At 46.8% G+C, this 16,911-nt stretch overlaps 1 protein-coding gene across 2 annotated transcripts in view; it reads left to right on the top strand.

Moving 5' to 3' along the window:
- AP3S1 (adaptor related protein complex 3 subunit sigma 1) overlaps nucleotides 1-16,911 on the top strand; it is an 81,233-nt gene that overhangs the window by 39,950 nt on the left and 24,372 nt on the right. For both annotated transcript variants that reach the window (XM_077462243.1, XM_077462244.1), the window contains exon 4: nucleotides 15,131-15,202. In XM_077462243.1, the coding sequence (XP_077318369.1) occupies nucleotides 15,131-15,202 (72 nt within the window). The remainder of the gene's footprint in view (nucleotides 1-15,130; nucleotides 15,203-16,911) is intronic.

Raw genomic sequence — 16,911 nt, 5'->3', positions numbered from 1 at the left:
GCGCGGCTTTTGAATCCTAGAATGGCCGCCGACGAAGAGCTGAAGGACGGAGGCTCGGCTCGGGACGGGCCGGGCCGGGCCGGACCGGACGCAGGCTGGACGGACGCAGGCTGGACGGACGCAGGCTGGACGGACGCAGGCTGGACGGACGCAGGCTGGACGGACGCAGGCTGGACGGACGCAGGCTGGACGGACGCAGGCTGGACGGACGCAGGCTGGACGGACACAGGCTGGACGGACACAGGCTGGACGGACACAGGCTGGACGGACACAGGCTGGACGGACACAGGCTGGACGGACACAGGCAGGCTGGACGGAAGGACACACACACACACACACACGGACACACACGGACACACACGGACACACACGGACACAGGGATGGATGGACACACACACACACACACACACACACACACACACGGATGCATGGACACACACACACACACACACACACGGATGCATGGACACACACACACACACACACACACGGATGCATGGACACACACAGGGATGGATGGACACACACACAGGGATGGACAGGCATGTCTCACCCTCGGCTTATACACGAGTCAATAATTTTTTCCAGTTTTTTGGGGGTAAATTGGGGGCCTCGGCTTATATTCGGGTCGGCCTATACTCGAGTATATACGGTGTGTGTATATATATATATATATATATATATATATATATATATCTATCTATCTATCTATCTATATATATATATATCTATCTATCTATCTATCTCTCTCTCTATCGTGTTCTGTACATATATACACACACATATCTACACTCAGCGGATACTTTTTTCTGTACAGCTTTTCATTTAAAAAGGAAAAAAAAAATAATAATAATAACAATAACCTCAGCAACACAATTCATTTATGCATCTAGATGTATTGAAGACGACTTTATGAAGTTCAAACTGTGCATATTAATTTTGAAAAATGGTGGGACGGATCAGTAATGAATCCAGAACATCAAATCGCAACACCCAAGCACATCACCTCTCCCCCAGAACATCGAATTGCATCACCCCCAACACTTCGAATTGCATCAGCACATCGAATCGCATCGCTCCAGCAAATCGAATCGCATCTCCCCCATCACATTGCATCTCCCCCAGCACATTGCATCTCCCCCAGCACATTGCATCTCCCCCAGCACATTGCATCTCCCCCAGCACATTGCATCACCCCAACACATCAAATCGCATTAGAACATCGAATCGCGCTGCCCCCAACACATCGCATCGAATCGCATCACCCAAGCACATCACATTGAATCGCCCTAGCACATCGAATCGCATCACCCCAGCACATTGCATCACCCCCAACACTTCGAATTGCATCAGCACATCGAATCGCATTGCCCCAGCACATTGCATCTCCCAGCACATCGAATCGCCCAAAGCACATTGCATCACCCCCAAAACATCGAATCGCTTTTCCCCACCACATCGCATCAAAACGCATTGCCCAAGCACATCACATCGCCCCAGCACATCGAAACGCATAACCACCAGCACATTGCATCACCCCAGCACATCAAATCGCATAACCACCAGCACATTACATCACCCCAGCACATCGAATCGCATCACCCATCGCATCAAATCGCATCACCCAAGAACATCGAATTGCATCACCGCAGCACGTTGCATCACCCCCAACACTTCGAATTGCATCAGCACATCGAATCGCATCGCCCCAGCACATCGCATCGCCTCAGCAAATCGAATCGCATCTCCCCCAGCACATTGCATCTCCCCAGCACATCGAATCGCCCAAAGCACATTGCATCACCCCCAAAACATTGAATCACATCAGCACATCGAATCGCTTTGCCCCACCACATCGCATCGAAACGCATCACCCAAGCACATCGCATCGCCCCAGCACATCGAATCGCATCTCCCCAGAACATCGAATCGCATAACCCCCAGCACATTGCATCACCCCAGCACATCAAATTGCATCAGCACATCACATTGCCCCCAGCACATCGAATCGCATCTCCCCAGCACATTGCATCGCCCAAAGCACATTGCATCACCCCCAAAACATCGAATCGCATCAGCACATCGAATCGCTTCGCCCCAACACATCGAATCGCATCTCCCTAGAACATTGAATCGCCCCAAAGCACATTGCATCACCCGCAACACATCAAATCGCATCGCCCCAGCACATCGCATCACATCACATTGCCCCCAGCACACAGAATCGCATCTCCCCCAGCACATTGAATAACCCCCAGCACATTGAATAACCCCCAGCACATTGAATAACCCCCAGCACATTGAATAACCCCCAGCACATTGAATCACCCCCAGCACATTGAATCACCCCCAGCACATTGAATCACCCCCAGCACATTGAATCACCCCCAGCACATTGAATCACCCCCAGCACAACGCATCACCCAAAGCACATTGCATCGTCCAAAGCACATTGCATCACCCCCAACACATTGAATCACATCAGCACCTGGAATCCCATCGCCCAATCGCATCACATCTCCCCAGAACATCGAATCGCCCCCAGCACAGCACATCGCATTGCCCCAGCACATCGCATTGCCCCAGCACATCGCATTGCCCCAGCACATCGCATTGCCCCCAGCACATCGCATTGCCCCCAGCACATCGCATTGCCCCCAGCACATCGCATTGCCCCCAGCACATCGCATTGCCCCCAGCACATCGCATTGCCCCCAGCACATCGCATTGCCCCCAGCACATCGCATTGCCCCCAGCACATCGCATTGCCCCCAGCACATCGCATTGCCCCCAGCACATCGCATTGCCCCCAGCACATCGCATTGCCCCCAGCACATCGCATTGCCCCCAGCACATCGCATCGCCCCCAGCACATCGCATCGCCCCCAGCACATCGCAGCACATCACATCACATCGAATCGCATCAGCACATCGAAGCGATTCGCCCCAACACATCAAATCCCATTGCCCAATCGCATCTCCCCAGAACATCGAATCGCCACAAAGCACATTGCATCACACGCAGCACATCAAATCGCATCGCCCTCAGCACATCACATCGCCCACAGCACATGGCATCAGATCGAATCGCATCTTCCCCAGCACATCGAATCGCATCTTCCCCAGCACATCGAATCGCATCTTCCCCAGCACATCGAATCGCATCTCCCCAGCACATCGAATCACATCTCCCCAGCACATCGAATCACCCCCAGCACATCGCATCTCCCAAAGCACATCGAATGGCATCAGCACATCGAATTGCTTCGCCCCAACACATCGAATCCCATCGCATCTCACCAGAACATCGAATCGCCCCAAAGCACATTGCATCACCCGCAACATATCAAATCGCATCGCCCCAGCGCATCGCATCGCATTGCCCCAGCTCATCGCATCCCCCCCAGCTCATCAAATCGCATCACACCCAGCACATTGCATCACCCCCAGCACATCGAATCACATCGCCCAAAGCACATTGCATCACCCCCAACATATCGAATCGCATCAACATATCGAATTGCATCGCCCACAGCAGGTGGGATGGGATGAGGTGGGGTGGGGTGTGGTGAGGTGGGGTGTGGTGAGGTGGGGTGTGATGAGGTGGGATGGGATGAGATGGCGTGGGATGGGATGGCATGAGATGGGGTTGGATGGGATGGCATGAGGTGAGGTGGGATGGCATGAGGTGAGGTGGGATGGGATGGCATGAGGTGAGGTGGGGTGGGATGGGATGAGATGAGGTGGGGTGGGATGAGATGGCATGAGGTGAGGTGGGGTGGGATGGGATGGCATGAGGTGGGGTGGGATGGGATGGCATGAGGTGGGGTGGGATGGGATGGGATTGGTGTGTGTGGAATTCCTGCAGATCTCACTCATGGCCAATAGAGTAAGTGTCCCTGCTCCAAACCCTCTATCCATCGGTTACTGTGTGTTTTCTTTCACAGACCTGCTCGGTGATAAGACTCTCCACTGCCAGACCTCCCCCACCTCCTGTTCACTGCATCGCCAGATGCTTCTTTCTTTGCAGTGTACGGGGAGCGCTTGTACCTGCAAGGGAAGCTTGGGTAACAATGGCAACAAAAGCCTGGTTGCCCTTGTGTAAAATGGCGCCGGGCGTCGCCGTGCATCGCGTCATTTCCGGTTTTGAAATAACGCGATGCTACGGCCCAGCCCACACCTATTGCCTCCTGGGATTGATAAAAAAACATCTCCCAGGAGGCATAGCGGATGGGGATGACGCACTCAGGCCGCGGCCGGAAGCAGGAAGTGAAGAAGAAATGTATTAATAAAACGGTGAGTTTAGAAAAAAAAAAATTATGCCAAATGTGTTTAAGGGGATAGAGAAGCAGGGGATGCAAAGGACTTCCAAAAGAGGGTGGAGCTCCACTTTAAATACTTTTTTTTTTTTTTTTTTTTTTTTTAAATGTGAAACGTGTAAATATGTTAAAGGTGTAAAAATAATAATGAACAAGGCAAACAAAAAGTTAGACTTATTAATAGTTTATAAAATAGAAGTAAATAAAAAAAATCGGCAGGAAAATCGGCGATCATGATCCTTTAATGATCAATCCTGCAGCTCTACCACGCACTGACAGATTTCTTTCATGCAGCCTACTGGTGGAACAAAAGAAAACCAACAGATTCCTCCATTCATGCTAAACAGAGCGGCTGGATGAATCCCCCTGCAGGGTTTTAGAAATCTGAAAGGCAGTGGGTGTCTGTTGGTCAGAATACCAGAACAGTGACTGCAGCTGATTGACCAACAATTTTGGGACAGACTCCTTTTAACAGAAGTCGAATAAAATTACTGATAACAGTGTATTATGGGTGCTCAACCTGTGGCCCTCCAGCTGTTGCTGAATAAAGAGGGTGGTGTTGCGCTGTTCTATAGAATAACAAGAAAATATATAGAGATGATACTAAATATGAGCGGTGTATTGCTGTAATTCTCATGGGACACCAGTAATTGTAAATATAAAGAGGCACAGAAAAAGAAAAGGTAGAGGTTCAGGTATACTGCGATCCTAAAAAGCCAACTTCAGTATTTTTTACCTTGCTATTAAAGTGCTACGTGACGACAACATATATTGTGCAAAAATTCCAAACGTGCAAATATTGCTAATATAAACAATAGAAAAAACTGTGCAAACATCCGTAATAAAGTGCAAAGTGAGCAGATGATGAATAGTACAATAGTATATATAATATACTCAGAAAGTGTATAAATCGGTATCATGCAAAAGGCACAGGTAGCAACGTTCTGTGCAAATTAGATTTGTGTGGTGTGTGTGTTTGTTTTTTTTTTTTTTTTTTTTCTCCTCCACACAGGTCTCAGCTTACACTCTGCTATCTGCTCTATGATGTGCAGTGTACGACATCAGATCCCTGGCTCCTGCCTGCTGGAGCTAAGAAATGCTGTCTAAATTCTGCACTTTAACCACTTGCTTACTGGGCACTTAAACCCCCCTCAGTCCCAGACCAATTTTCAGCTTTCAGCGCTGATGCACTTTGAATGACAATTGCGCGGGCATACAACACTGTACCCAAATGAAATTTTTATCATTTTTTTCCCACAAATAGAGCTTTCTTTTGGTGGTATTTAGTTACAGCTCGGAGTTTTATTTTTTTCTAAACAAACAAAAAAAGATGCAAAAAAAAAAAAAAAAAAAATCATGTTTTAATAGTTTGTTCTAAAATTTTGCAAACGGGTCATTTTTCTCCTTCATTGAAGTGCGCTGATTAGGCGGCACTGATGGGCTGCATTGGTGGGCACTGATGGGCTGCATTGGTGGGCACTGATGGGCTGCATTGGTGGGCACTGATGGGCTGCACTGGTGGGCACTGATGGGCTGCACTGGTGGGCACTGATGGGCTGCACTGGTGGGCACTGATGGGCTGCACTGGTGGGCACTGATGGGCTGCACTGGTGGGCACTGATGGGCTGCACTGGTGGGCACTGATGGGCTGCACTGGTGGGCACTGATGGGCTGCACTGGTGGGCACTGATGGGCTGCACTGGTGGGCACTGATGGGCTGCACTGGTGGGCACTGATGGGCTGCACTGGTGGGCACTGATGGGCTGCACTGGTGGGCACTGATGGGCTGCACTGATGGGCACTGATGGGCTGCACTGGTGGGCACTGATGGGCTGCACTGGTGGGCACTGATGGGCTGCACTGGTGGGCACTGATGGGCTGCACTGGTGGGCACTGATGGGCTGCACTGGTGGGCACTGATAGGCATAATTAAGGCGGCACCGATGGGCACAGATAAGGCGGCACAGATAAGATGGGCACAGATAAGATGGCACGGATGGGTGGCACGGATGGGTGGCACGGTTGGGTGGCACGGATGGGTGGCACTGATAGATGGGACTGATGGGCACTGATAGGTGGCACTGATAGCTGGGCGGCACTGCTGGGCACTGATGGGCGGCACTGGGGTGCAGCACCTTTTAGGCAGATTGTGGGCACTGTGGGTGGCACTGCTGGGTGGCACTGTGGGCACTGCTGGGTGGCACTGTGGGCACTGCTGGGTGGCACTGACGGGGGCACTAACTTTTATTAAACTGGCACTGCAGGGGGCAGGTGGGCACTGGCAGGGGGCAGGTGAGCGCTTAGATTATTGGCCGTGATCGGGACTGATGTCCCGATCACGGCCGCCGGTGATCGGCTTTTTTTTTTTTCTCCTCGCGCTGTCAGCGCGAGGAGGAATAATAGCCGATTACCGGCTCCATTCTATCACATGATCAGCTGTCATTGGCTGACAGCTGATCACGTGATAAGGGGTCGGGATCGACCCCTTTCACGGATCGGTGATCAGGCGAGTCTCATGGACTCGCCGATCACAGAGCGCGCCGCGCGCGCCCCTCAGGGGGCGCGCAGGCCGCTCGTACATGGGACGACGTCAATAGACGTCGTCCCGGAAATTGAGATCCGCGCTGTAGACGTCTTTTTACTATAGCGCGGATCTCAAGTGGTTAAAGTGGTTGTAAACGCTTTACAACCACTTTAAACTACAGGCAGGCCTATAATTAGGCTTGCCTGTAGCTGCACTGGATATCTCCTAAACCTGCACAGTTTAGAAATATCCCTGTATTTGCATGTGCCAACGTCATGCGGCACATGCGCACTTAAGCCAACTGAAGCAAAGGCAGTACGTACCGTTGCTTCAGTTGTACTGTGCCATTCACGGCGGCTCCTGAGCACATGTGTGGGAGTGACATGTCGGCGGCCTGAGAGGGAGACGAGGATGGCTGCCGGGGATTCGTTCTTTCATAATGAGCTAGTCTTGCAGGGTGTTTTTTTTTTTTTTTTTTTTTTTTGGAGGCGGGTTTACTTCCTCTTTAAATGGCTGTAGAGGATTGCAAATTAATGGGTACAATTTATGCAGAATGACTCATTTAATTTCTGTTAATCACCTGAGGCTAGGCAGTTGAATGGGTATAAATAAGAGTTTACAACCATCTTTAAAATACTTTTGTGCTTTACAAAGCTCTGTCGCTGCATTGGAACCTCACATTTTCTGCCATTACGTAAGGAACACTCTCTAAATAGTGACATTACCACATTGGACATAAGCCTTGAATGCACCATATTGTGCACTTCACATCAGTGATAAACTGCCATTCATCACCTCATATTTGTTGGTTGGATTTTTTTCCGTTTCACATCTGGTCTTAATCTAATTTGGATCATGTTTTTATGTTATGATGAATTTAATTCCAAGCGCATGATAGATCTATTATGCTTTGAGAAAATGTGATTAATCATTGTTTTCGTTTAGCTCACATTGGTAATAAAATCTCTAGTGAACACCGTGTTAACAGAACAGCAGAATTTTCTTTTCTATTATCTTATAAATTATGTTCCAAAACCAAAGAACATCACTGATATGACTTAATCTTATATATCGGAGCCTTGTTCCAGCCTCCATCTGTTCCAATCTCCCTAGAAAGGTAGAAGTTTCTGCTTCCACTGAATGGGGCTGTTTTGGATCATCATGAAGGCTCCATGTGGTTAATGTACTTCCATTGTTGCATAGGATCACAAATGTTGTGCAGGCACCACTTGACATTTTGTATGTAAACATAAATTGTGCTGTGAATGGTTTAAATTCCTTTGGTATTCCCCTATGAATGATATCATTGGGTTCATGGAGAGTTTGCATACCCAGGGACCCTCCTCTGTACTGGGCCGAAGGCGAGGAAATTGGATTGTTGTCTTAAATATGTCACTTTAGAGTTATTCAGGAGAAGCATTGTCAGATAAATTATGGGAAAGCAGTGATTGTTGGGTGGTACCGTTCTTTGTATAATAAATTGCTTACTGGTTATGACCCTTAAAGCTGAACTCCGTTGAGATATAAAAGGAAAATCGCTAGATGATGCAATTTTTGTTTTAATAATCACTGCCACAGGCCAGCTCCCTTCAAGAACTTTGTCTGACAAGGCAATATAATGTATGTCATGCCTTGCTGTTCTTTCATATCCAGTGTCGGTGTATTATGTTTATATTTACTGATGTATTCCAACTTACTCCTTTAAAGATGGTTATCAGCAGACAAAGTCCATAAGCAAAGTGGTCACCAGAACACCATCAATATTAGATAAATCTTGTATTTGCCACCATGAAAGCAAGGGAACAAGGTATTTATACTGATGGTATGCCGGTGACCACTTTGCTTATTAATTTGATAACTGTCGCAGGTTATCTGATAAGCCCCCTATGTGATAGTACACATTTAGAAAATTAAAGGCGGTTTTCTTATGTAAAAAAATATTTTATATATTTATTTTTTTAGGAGCCTGCAGTTCAGCAGGTTGTGGCAACACTGTCAGACTCCTGCAGACTGTCAGTACAGCTGTCTGCCTGTACTTCCCGAATGGGCAGACCGTTACTGAAAAGCGTGAAGAATCAATGACCTATGAGGTCTCTTACCAGCGTCCTCACCGTTCATGGAGAACTACAAGCTGTCTGCTCCAGTGGCAGACGGGACTTGTAGATCATTCATTCACAGAAATCTGTGAATGAATGACACAACTGTCTGGGCAGAGCCCCTGCACTGTTTTTAAATTGTGACAGTGGGCGCAGAGAGGATCCTGCTGTCACAATGAGGAATTGGGGGTTGGTACATTGCTGCTATTTTTAGTTGCATCTTCTACCCTGATTAAAGGATAACATGTTACACTTGTAAAGTTCTTTAGGGGCCTATAAAGTGCTCAAATGACTAAAGTCATCACTTCACTCCTGGGAGGTGGGGTTTGCACTCCCCCACCCAGCAGTGGTTTATTTTATGAAATAATCAGAGGTTTATGTAGTACCCTTCTGTATATGGATTAGGGGGTAAAGCATTCCCTGCTCACTCAGCACTTCATGTCTACACAGACGTAAGCACTTCTGGGTTTATTCATCACAAAGATCAGTGAACATGTTTTCCATAATCACTTCTTGGCCATCCTGAAGAAGTAGGCAGGTGTCAGGAGTGTGTAGCTCCCCTGCTCCTCATTTGAACATCCTGGTTTTGACTGTGATGCATTCTCCCTGTCTGTCCACCTGCAAGGTGATTGATGTGTCCTGTCTCTGATTTAAACCAACCAAGTGTGTGTATAACGTGCTCCAAACCCTGTTTGTCTGCTAGTTTGAATTCCCTTGTTGACAACCTCAGATTGGATATCGAATACACTCGGAACTGTCTACCTTTTTTTGACTAAAGATTTGACCCTGACTATTCTGAACCTTGCCTGCCTTGTACGCAGACTGTCATTGAACCACTCTGCCTGTCTGCCAACTGCAAGTACCTGTTTACTGTGCTCAGTCCATGCCTGACCTGGCGTGGTAGCCAGGAACTATAGCATCGTGCAAGTCCTGCTGAGTACTGGTAGGCCTGCTTGCCTCATAGAAAAGGGGTCTGGTAGAGGGGCAGCAGCTAGCCTGAAGCTAGTGCCTGACCACCCGCATTAGGGGTAAGCATGACAGCAGGGATGACCAAGTGCATAGCAGGTCAGTGGGAATAAAAATGCTCCTACAATGCTCCTACATCTGTAGTCAATGGAAATAAAAAAATTCCACTGCATCAGGGGTCTATGCCCCAGCATCATTTGGAGTAGAAACACCCCTACACTAAAAACTGCCTATGCCCCATGTTTGTGGTCAGTAGAAAATGCCCCGGTGTTGGTTGGAAGAATGGTGCCCCTTTATCAGTGGTCAGTGTGTGTGGTGAATGGTGCATCTGTGTCAGTGGTCATTGGGAGAAAATGGTTCCCTTGTGTTATTAGGAAATTTTTGCTGCCCAGCATTGTTGTTCAGCAAGACCTTCCTTGCAAATTCCATGAATGCTCTGCTCCTCTTGATGACATCACAGCCTGGATGATATGGCACCATGATGAGATCACTCAGCTCAAAGGTGTCGGTTACATTACCAGGTGCTGGAATGCTCTGTGTTCCAGCACCTGGTTCCATTCTGCACATATCGTTTTGCCCCAATGTGGCTTGCAATTAGAAAGCCCTTGCATGCAGGGCCTTCTCATTCTGGAGGCCAATTTACAGCAACCAGCCGTTGCCATGGTGTATAATGTGTAGCCTGTACTTTTAATTCTGTCCCTGGAAATTCTGCCTCCGCTCTTGAGTTCAGCGAAACACAGTATGTCCTAGCAGTGAGATCCAACCTTCAGCACACAGTTTGGTCTTCCTTCTCCCATCGCATAAACGCACAAATTCAGTTTTCTCTGGACCAACACTTCAGCACACAAATTGAATATTGACCAGTGTGTAGTGGTGGCATTGGTCTTTCCTCCGTATCCTGGCCCCAGCACACACACCTCCATTTACTAGTACTGGTGCCTGCAGAGAGATGGCCCCTCTGAATACAGGACACAGTAGGCAATTTTAACTCCAGCTATGCTTTAACTATGCGCATTAACCCATCATTAACAAGTCTGCATTATATGTGCATCAATCCCTCGGTGATAAGCCCCCACAGAATGAGTGTTAACCCATCAGTCACCTACCTGCAGCCTATATGCATCATCTCCTCGGAGATCTGTCTGCACCGTATGTGCAATTTACCCCCTCAGTGATGAGCTTCCAGAGCATGTACATTACCCATCAATGATGAGTCTGCATTGTGTGTGCATTGACCCCTCAGTAATATGAGTATGCATTGCATGTAGGATAAAGAGAAATTGGATGCACACCACCATGGAGCTGTTCCAAAATCCTTTTAATGTCTTCATAGTCAGAAAGGCAAAACGGGACAATTTGGTAGTGTGTTTCACACTATCCTCTCATCTCATGCTTAATCATAACTTTGCATTGTGTGTACATTAATCCTTTAACTGGCCTGTCTCCAGTATATAAGCAGTCATCTCTTGGTGCCCAGTCCCCAGTAATCTGTCCCTAGCATATAAATGTTATTCACTTAGCACCCATTCCTTAGCAGATATGAAAATCCTTTAACGCCCAACCCTCAGTACATTATCTCCTCAGCACTCAGTGACCACATATGTGTTGATCCCTCAGTGCTTTTTCATGGTAATCCCTCAACACTTGTCTGCTGCATACTGCCTGCTGTCATACCCTCTGCACTCCTCTCCTGAACGTACTGCCTGCTGTCATACCCTCTGCACTCCTCTCCTGAATGTACTGCTTGCTGTCATACCCTCTGGACTCCTCTCCTGAACGTACTGCCTGCTGTCATACCCTCTGCACTCCTCTCCTGAATGTACTGCCTGTCATACCCTCTGCACTCCTCTCCTGAATGTACTGCCTGCTGTCATACCCTCTGCACTCCTCTCCTGAACGTACTGCCTGCTGTCATACCCTCTGCACTCCTCTCCTGAATGTACTGCCTGCTGTCATACCCTCTGCACTCCTCTCCTGAATGTACTGCCTGCTGTCATACCCTCTGCACTCCTCTCCTGAACGTACTGCCTGCTGTCATACCCTCTGCACTCCTCTCCTGAATGTACTGCCTGCTGTCATACCCTCTGCACTCCTCTCCTGAATGTACTGCCTGCTGTCATACCCTCTGCACTCCTCTCCTGAACGTACTGCCTGCTGTCATACCCTCTGCACTCCTCTCCTGAACGTACTGCCTGCTGTCATACCCTCTGCACTCCTCTCCTGAATGTACTGCCTGCTGTCATACCCTCTGCACTCCTCTCCTGAATGTACTGCCTGCTGTCATACCCTCTGCACTCCTCTCCTGAACGTACTGCCTGCTGTCATACCCTCTGCACTCCTCTCCTGTGTATATATATGTGTGTGTGTGTGTGTATATGTGTATATATATATATATATTATAATAAAATGTGGGTTTCACCCTTTACATGCTTGTTAAAGTGACACTAAAGGTTTGTGTGGGGAACCATGACGAAATTATCAAAATACATGCTAACCAGGAAGCACAGCACAAAGTGTTTAGTGTGCAAATGTCATACAAGGCCACCTTTTTTGAGTGTACTGTATATAATTAGACAGTACAAGATAAAACATTTCCAGATATTGTCCAAAAAAATGCCCAATCAAATTCAAACCTGCAACAGGTCAGTGACTTTCATCATTTATTGTCTACAATTGCTCTGTAACATCCCCCATACACACCTGCCATGCAATTCCTGTATGCCAACCCACCTGGAAAGCTGTGTGCTTGGGAGATGAAGGCATTGGTAGTTCCCCATATATCAGCTGTTTGCTCAAACTTTTATGGAGAGTGGTCTGGGTGCAGGCCGAGCAGGCAAAAGCCAATACCTAAAAAAAATAAAAATGGTGAAAAAAAGCAGAGGTACCAGGTTTAATAGAGATTATTCATACTAGATTTGGACTGAGGTAATTTAGAGAGTTGTTAAGGTAAGTACATTTATCCTTATAGTTGCTCACACAAAAACCCCATTTTAAAATGACTATACCTCCCATTTCAATCCTATTTTATAACTGCTTAAATTAGAACTTTGCCAAAGTGTAGGATCTAGCCATATTTGTTTACATATGCTTAATACTGTACATTGAAATACCATTGAATGTCTAAAGTATACCAAAGACAAAATATTTTTTAGCTGTGGAAAGGGATTAGAACACCTATTAGATTTTGTTTATTGCTATCTGTGCTAGTTAGGGAGATTAACCACTTCCCACCCGGCCAATGTATATATACGGCCGGGTGGGAGCCGCCTGCTCCTGATAGGACGTTCAGGAACGTCCTTCAGGAGTAGCGGGATCGCGCGCGCCCGCGCAGCGGCGCGATCCCGATGTGCTCGTGTCACCCGGACACGGCACATCTCAGATCGGCAGGAGGGCTCTGTGATTGGCCCTCCTGATCACATGACGGCCGTGTCCAATCACGGCCGTCATGTGATGTAAACAAACATCCGGTTGCTAGGCAATCGGCTCTCCTCTCCTCACACGGAAGTCATCGCAGAGGAGAGGAGAGCGGATCGCTGCAGCCGGCTGATGATCAGTGAGTATGGGCTGCTTTTCACAGCTTTTTACTCACTGATCATCAGTGTAGTGTCAACACACAACACACCACACAGTACAAACACAGTCCCCACATATGTCCCCAAAACACACATGTCCCAAAACATACATGTCCCCAAATAATAAAAACACATGTCCCTAATAATAAAAACATGTCCCCCACATATGTCCCACTAAAATCACATGTCCCAATGATTATCTGCACACATATGTACGTGATCACCTGCACACATATGTACATGATCATTTGCGTACATATGTCCGTGATCACACAAACCAATTATTATACACTTAACGGAATTTTTTTTACCAAAAACATGTAACGGAATACATTTTGGCTTAAATTTATGACAAAATTTGATTTTATTGGATTTCTTTTCAAATAGAAAAAAGAAAATATTGTTTTCCCAAATTTCCGCTTTTTTTGCGCTTATATCGCAAAAAAAAAAACGGAGTCGTGAATAAATACCACCAAAATAAAGCTCTATTTGTGCGAACAAAATGATAACAATTTCATTTGGGTACAGTGTAGCATGACCGCGCAATTGTCACTGAAAGCGCTAGAGCGCTGAAAGCTGAAAATTGGGCTGGGAAGGAAGGGGGTGAAAGTGCCCTGTATTGAAGTGGTTAAAGCCTAGTACACAAGGGCCAAATGTCAGTTGGCATTTGCCCCGTGTGTACGGCTGTCGGCCCAACAGAAGGGGCATGACTGAAAAAGTGCTGCCGATCAACTCCTGCTCAGCACTCTCAGCCAATGGCTGCACTGCCCCCCCCCCCCCCCCCCCCACACACGCACACGCGCACACACACACACACACACACACACACTAGCTCAGTGGGGAAGATCACTGTATTAACATCCAATAGTACAGCGGCTCCTCCTGAGCTCTTCAGTTTTTTGTCGTTCAGCCTACTGAGTTGAAGGGAAAAAAATGTACCAGGCTTAAGGCTCCTTTCACATGGGACAGGCTCCACTGGCTCACTGGGGAATCGTTCTGCTGATCCCCCACTGTGCAGACGGATGGCTTGTCCATGTCCGCTCCACTTATGCAGAGCGGACACAGACACAGCCTGCTCTCCTCTATGGATGGTCAGTTGTAAACAGACTACCTGTCTGTTTACACCCAACGGCCATCTGATCCGATCTGCTAGACGGATCCAAAACGGATCCTCATCTCTCTGTTTTTAGCGGATAGGATTGCATCAGATGTTGGCGGGTGTCAACCACCGACACATGTCCTTTGACACTTGCCATTCCATAAAGGGCAATGGATAGTCCAATCAGGTCCATCTGAAAAACTGACAGGTGGTCTTGATCAGTTCGCCTGTGTTGAAGGGGTCTTGCACGCTTTTATTTTTACTGTTTACCGTTATCATTGAAAGTAAAAAAAAAAAAAAAAAAAAAACAGTTTGGGTTGTCCCCAGAAAAGTAATTTTTGTGGATTTCCTCACTGCCTGCTTTAGCAATTGGGCAGGAATGGCAAAAAAATAAAAAAGGGGTGCTATAACCCTCCCCATGCCCCTTTTATAAATGTTGTGCCTATAGTTGTACTTTAAGTAGCAATATAAAGCAGTAATTAAGTGATAATCTGAATGGTAACAATTTCACATAATTCCAACAGATTTATCAGATGCCATTTTTGTTTTCCAGGTATTTGTGGAAACCTTGGACAAATGTTTTGAAAACGTCTGTGAGCTGGATTTAATTTTCCATGTAGATAAGGTAATGTATTTGCCTATATTGCATTGTAATGGCATGGTAAACATTCCTAACTGCATCTTGTCTTTTTCACCTGCATAAGATGTGCATCATTGATTATGTAGTTTCATGGTGTCATGTGTTGCCCTGTAGTACACACAGCCTACAAAAAGAAAATCTTTGCATTCCTGTAGCAACAATTTATTTTTGAGTTGAAACAAGGTATTGGTCATGATCCCGCACAAGTGAATGCGTGACCTCTGTTTGTAGTGTGAGACCTGACACTGCTTGTGAAGAAACTATATATCCCACAATCCCTGGGTCTCTCATTCTATCACTGGTGCAGATAAGGGCTACACAGTAATTTGATCAGACATGCATCCAAAGTATTCAAAGACAGGGCTCACTAAAGCAGTGTTTTATCACATTAGCACCTCAACTTTTGTGATGCAACACAGAGGAGAGGGCATGGATTGGACACTGTGACAGGAACAGGAAATTGTCCCTTTGGCAAATAGGGGCAGCTGAAGGGATTCCTGTTGGGTGAATTCCTTCAGCTACCTTGTCCCTATTTGCACCATGTATTTCCATGTGTGGGGACCACACAGTGTTTTAGTGCATGGGGGGTGCCATTAAGTGCTAATAGCACCCAACTTGTTTTTAACCACTTCCCGTTTGCTTATTAGACCCCAGTTCTCTCCACGCTATTACAAGGGATGTTGTTCATACCTTGTAATACCAATAAAGTTGATTTTAAAAATTAACACTACTATATATATATAATTTGTTACAAACATTTTCAAATGTTTTTAAAGCGGCCCTGTTCCCCCTTGCTCACGCGCAAATGCATATGTGGAGTCTGCACGCACATGTAAACGGTGATCGCACTACACATGAGGTATCGCTGCGAATATCAGAGCGAGAGCAATAATTTTAGCACTAGGCCTAAACTGGTAACCTGTAAAGGCTTTAAAGCAACGCCTATGGAGATTTATAGTTACCGTAATTGGCGCCATATCTGTTACTTGGCATAACATCATCTTTTTATATTTTACAAAACAATTGGGTATTCTATTGTATTTTTGTGCATGAAAATGCATTAGTGTAAATCCACTGTGCAGAAATGGCGTGACCTAAAAATATGCAGCATTCACCATTTTAATCTCTATCTCTCTATCCCGTTTTGTTAAAAAAAATTTTTTATATGTAGTTGAGGAGTGTCAGAATTTGGCCCAAACTGGGAAGTGGTTAAAGCACCATATTTTGTGTGTGGCTACATGTGGGTGTGGGAATGCGTGAGATTTGCACGCATTCCCACACCCGCATAGATGTGAGCCCTATACTAATACCTGTAAGCAAGACACACTTGTCTTAGTACTCCTCACCTAGTTGCCGCCACACACGCTTGACTCCATCTGAACAAAAAAAAGTTTATCCTGGTCTCATCAAACCACAGGACATGGTTCCAGTAATCCATGTCCTTAGTCTGCTTGTCTTCAGCAAATTGTCTGCAGGCTTTCTTGTGCATCAACTTTAGAAGAGGCTTCCTTCTGGGTTGACAGCCATTCAGAGATGCAGTGTGCGGCGTATGGTCTGAGCACTGACAGGCTGACCCCCCACCCCTTCAACCTCTGCAGCAATGCTGGCTTGTTTCCCAAAGACAGCCTCTGGATATAACGCTGAGCATGTGCGCTCAACTTCCTTGGTTGACCATGGCAAGGCCTGTTCTGAGT

This window comes from Lithobates pipiens, unplaced genomic scaffold (assembly GCF_037356315.1).
Source record: "Lithobates pipiens isolate NorthernLeopardFrog02 unplaced genomic scaffold, aLitPip1_a1.2 Scaffold_3, whole genome shotgun sequence".
In the NCBI taxonomy this organism is placed as follows: domain Eukaryota; kingdom Metazoa; phylum Chordata; class Amphibia; order Anura; family Ranidae; genus Lithobates; species Lithobates pipiens.
This window is presented reverse-complemented; position numbering and strand designations above follow the sequence as displayed.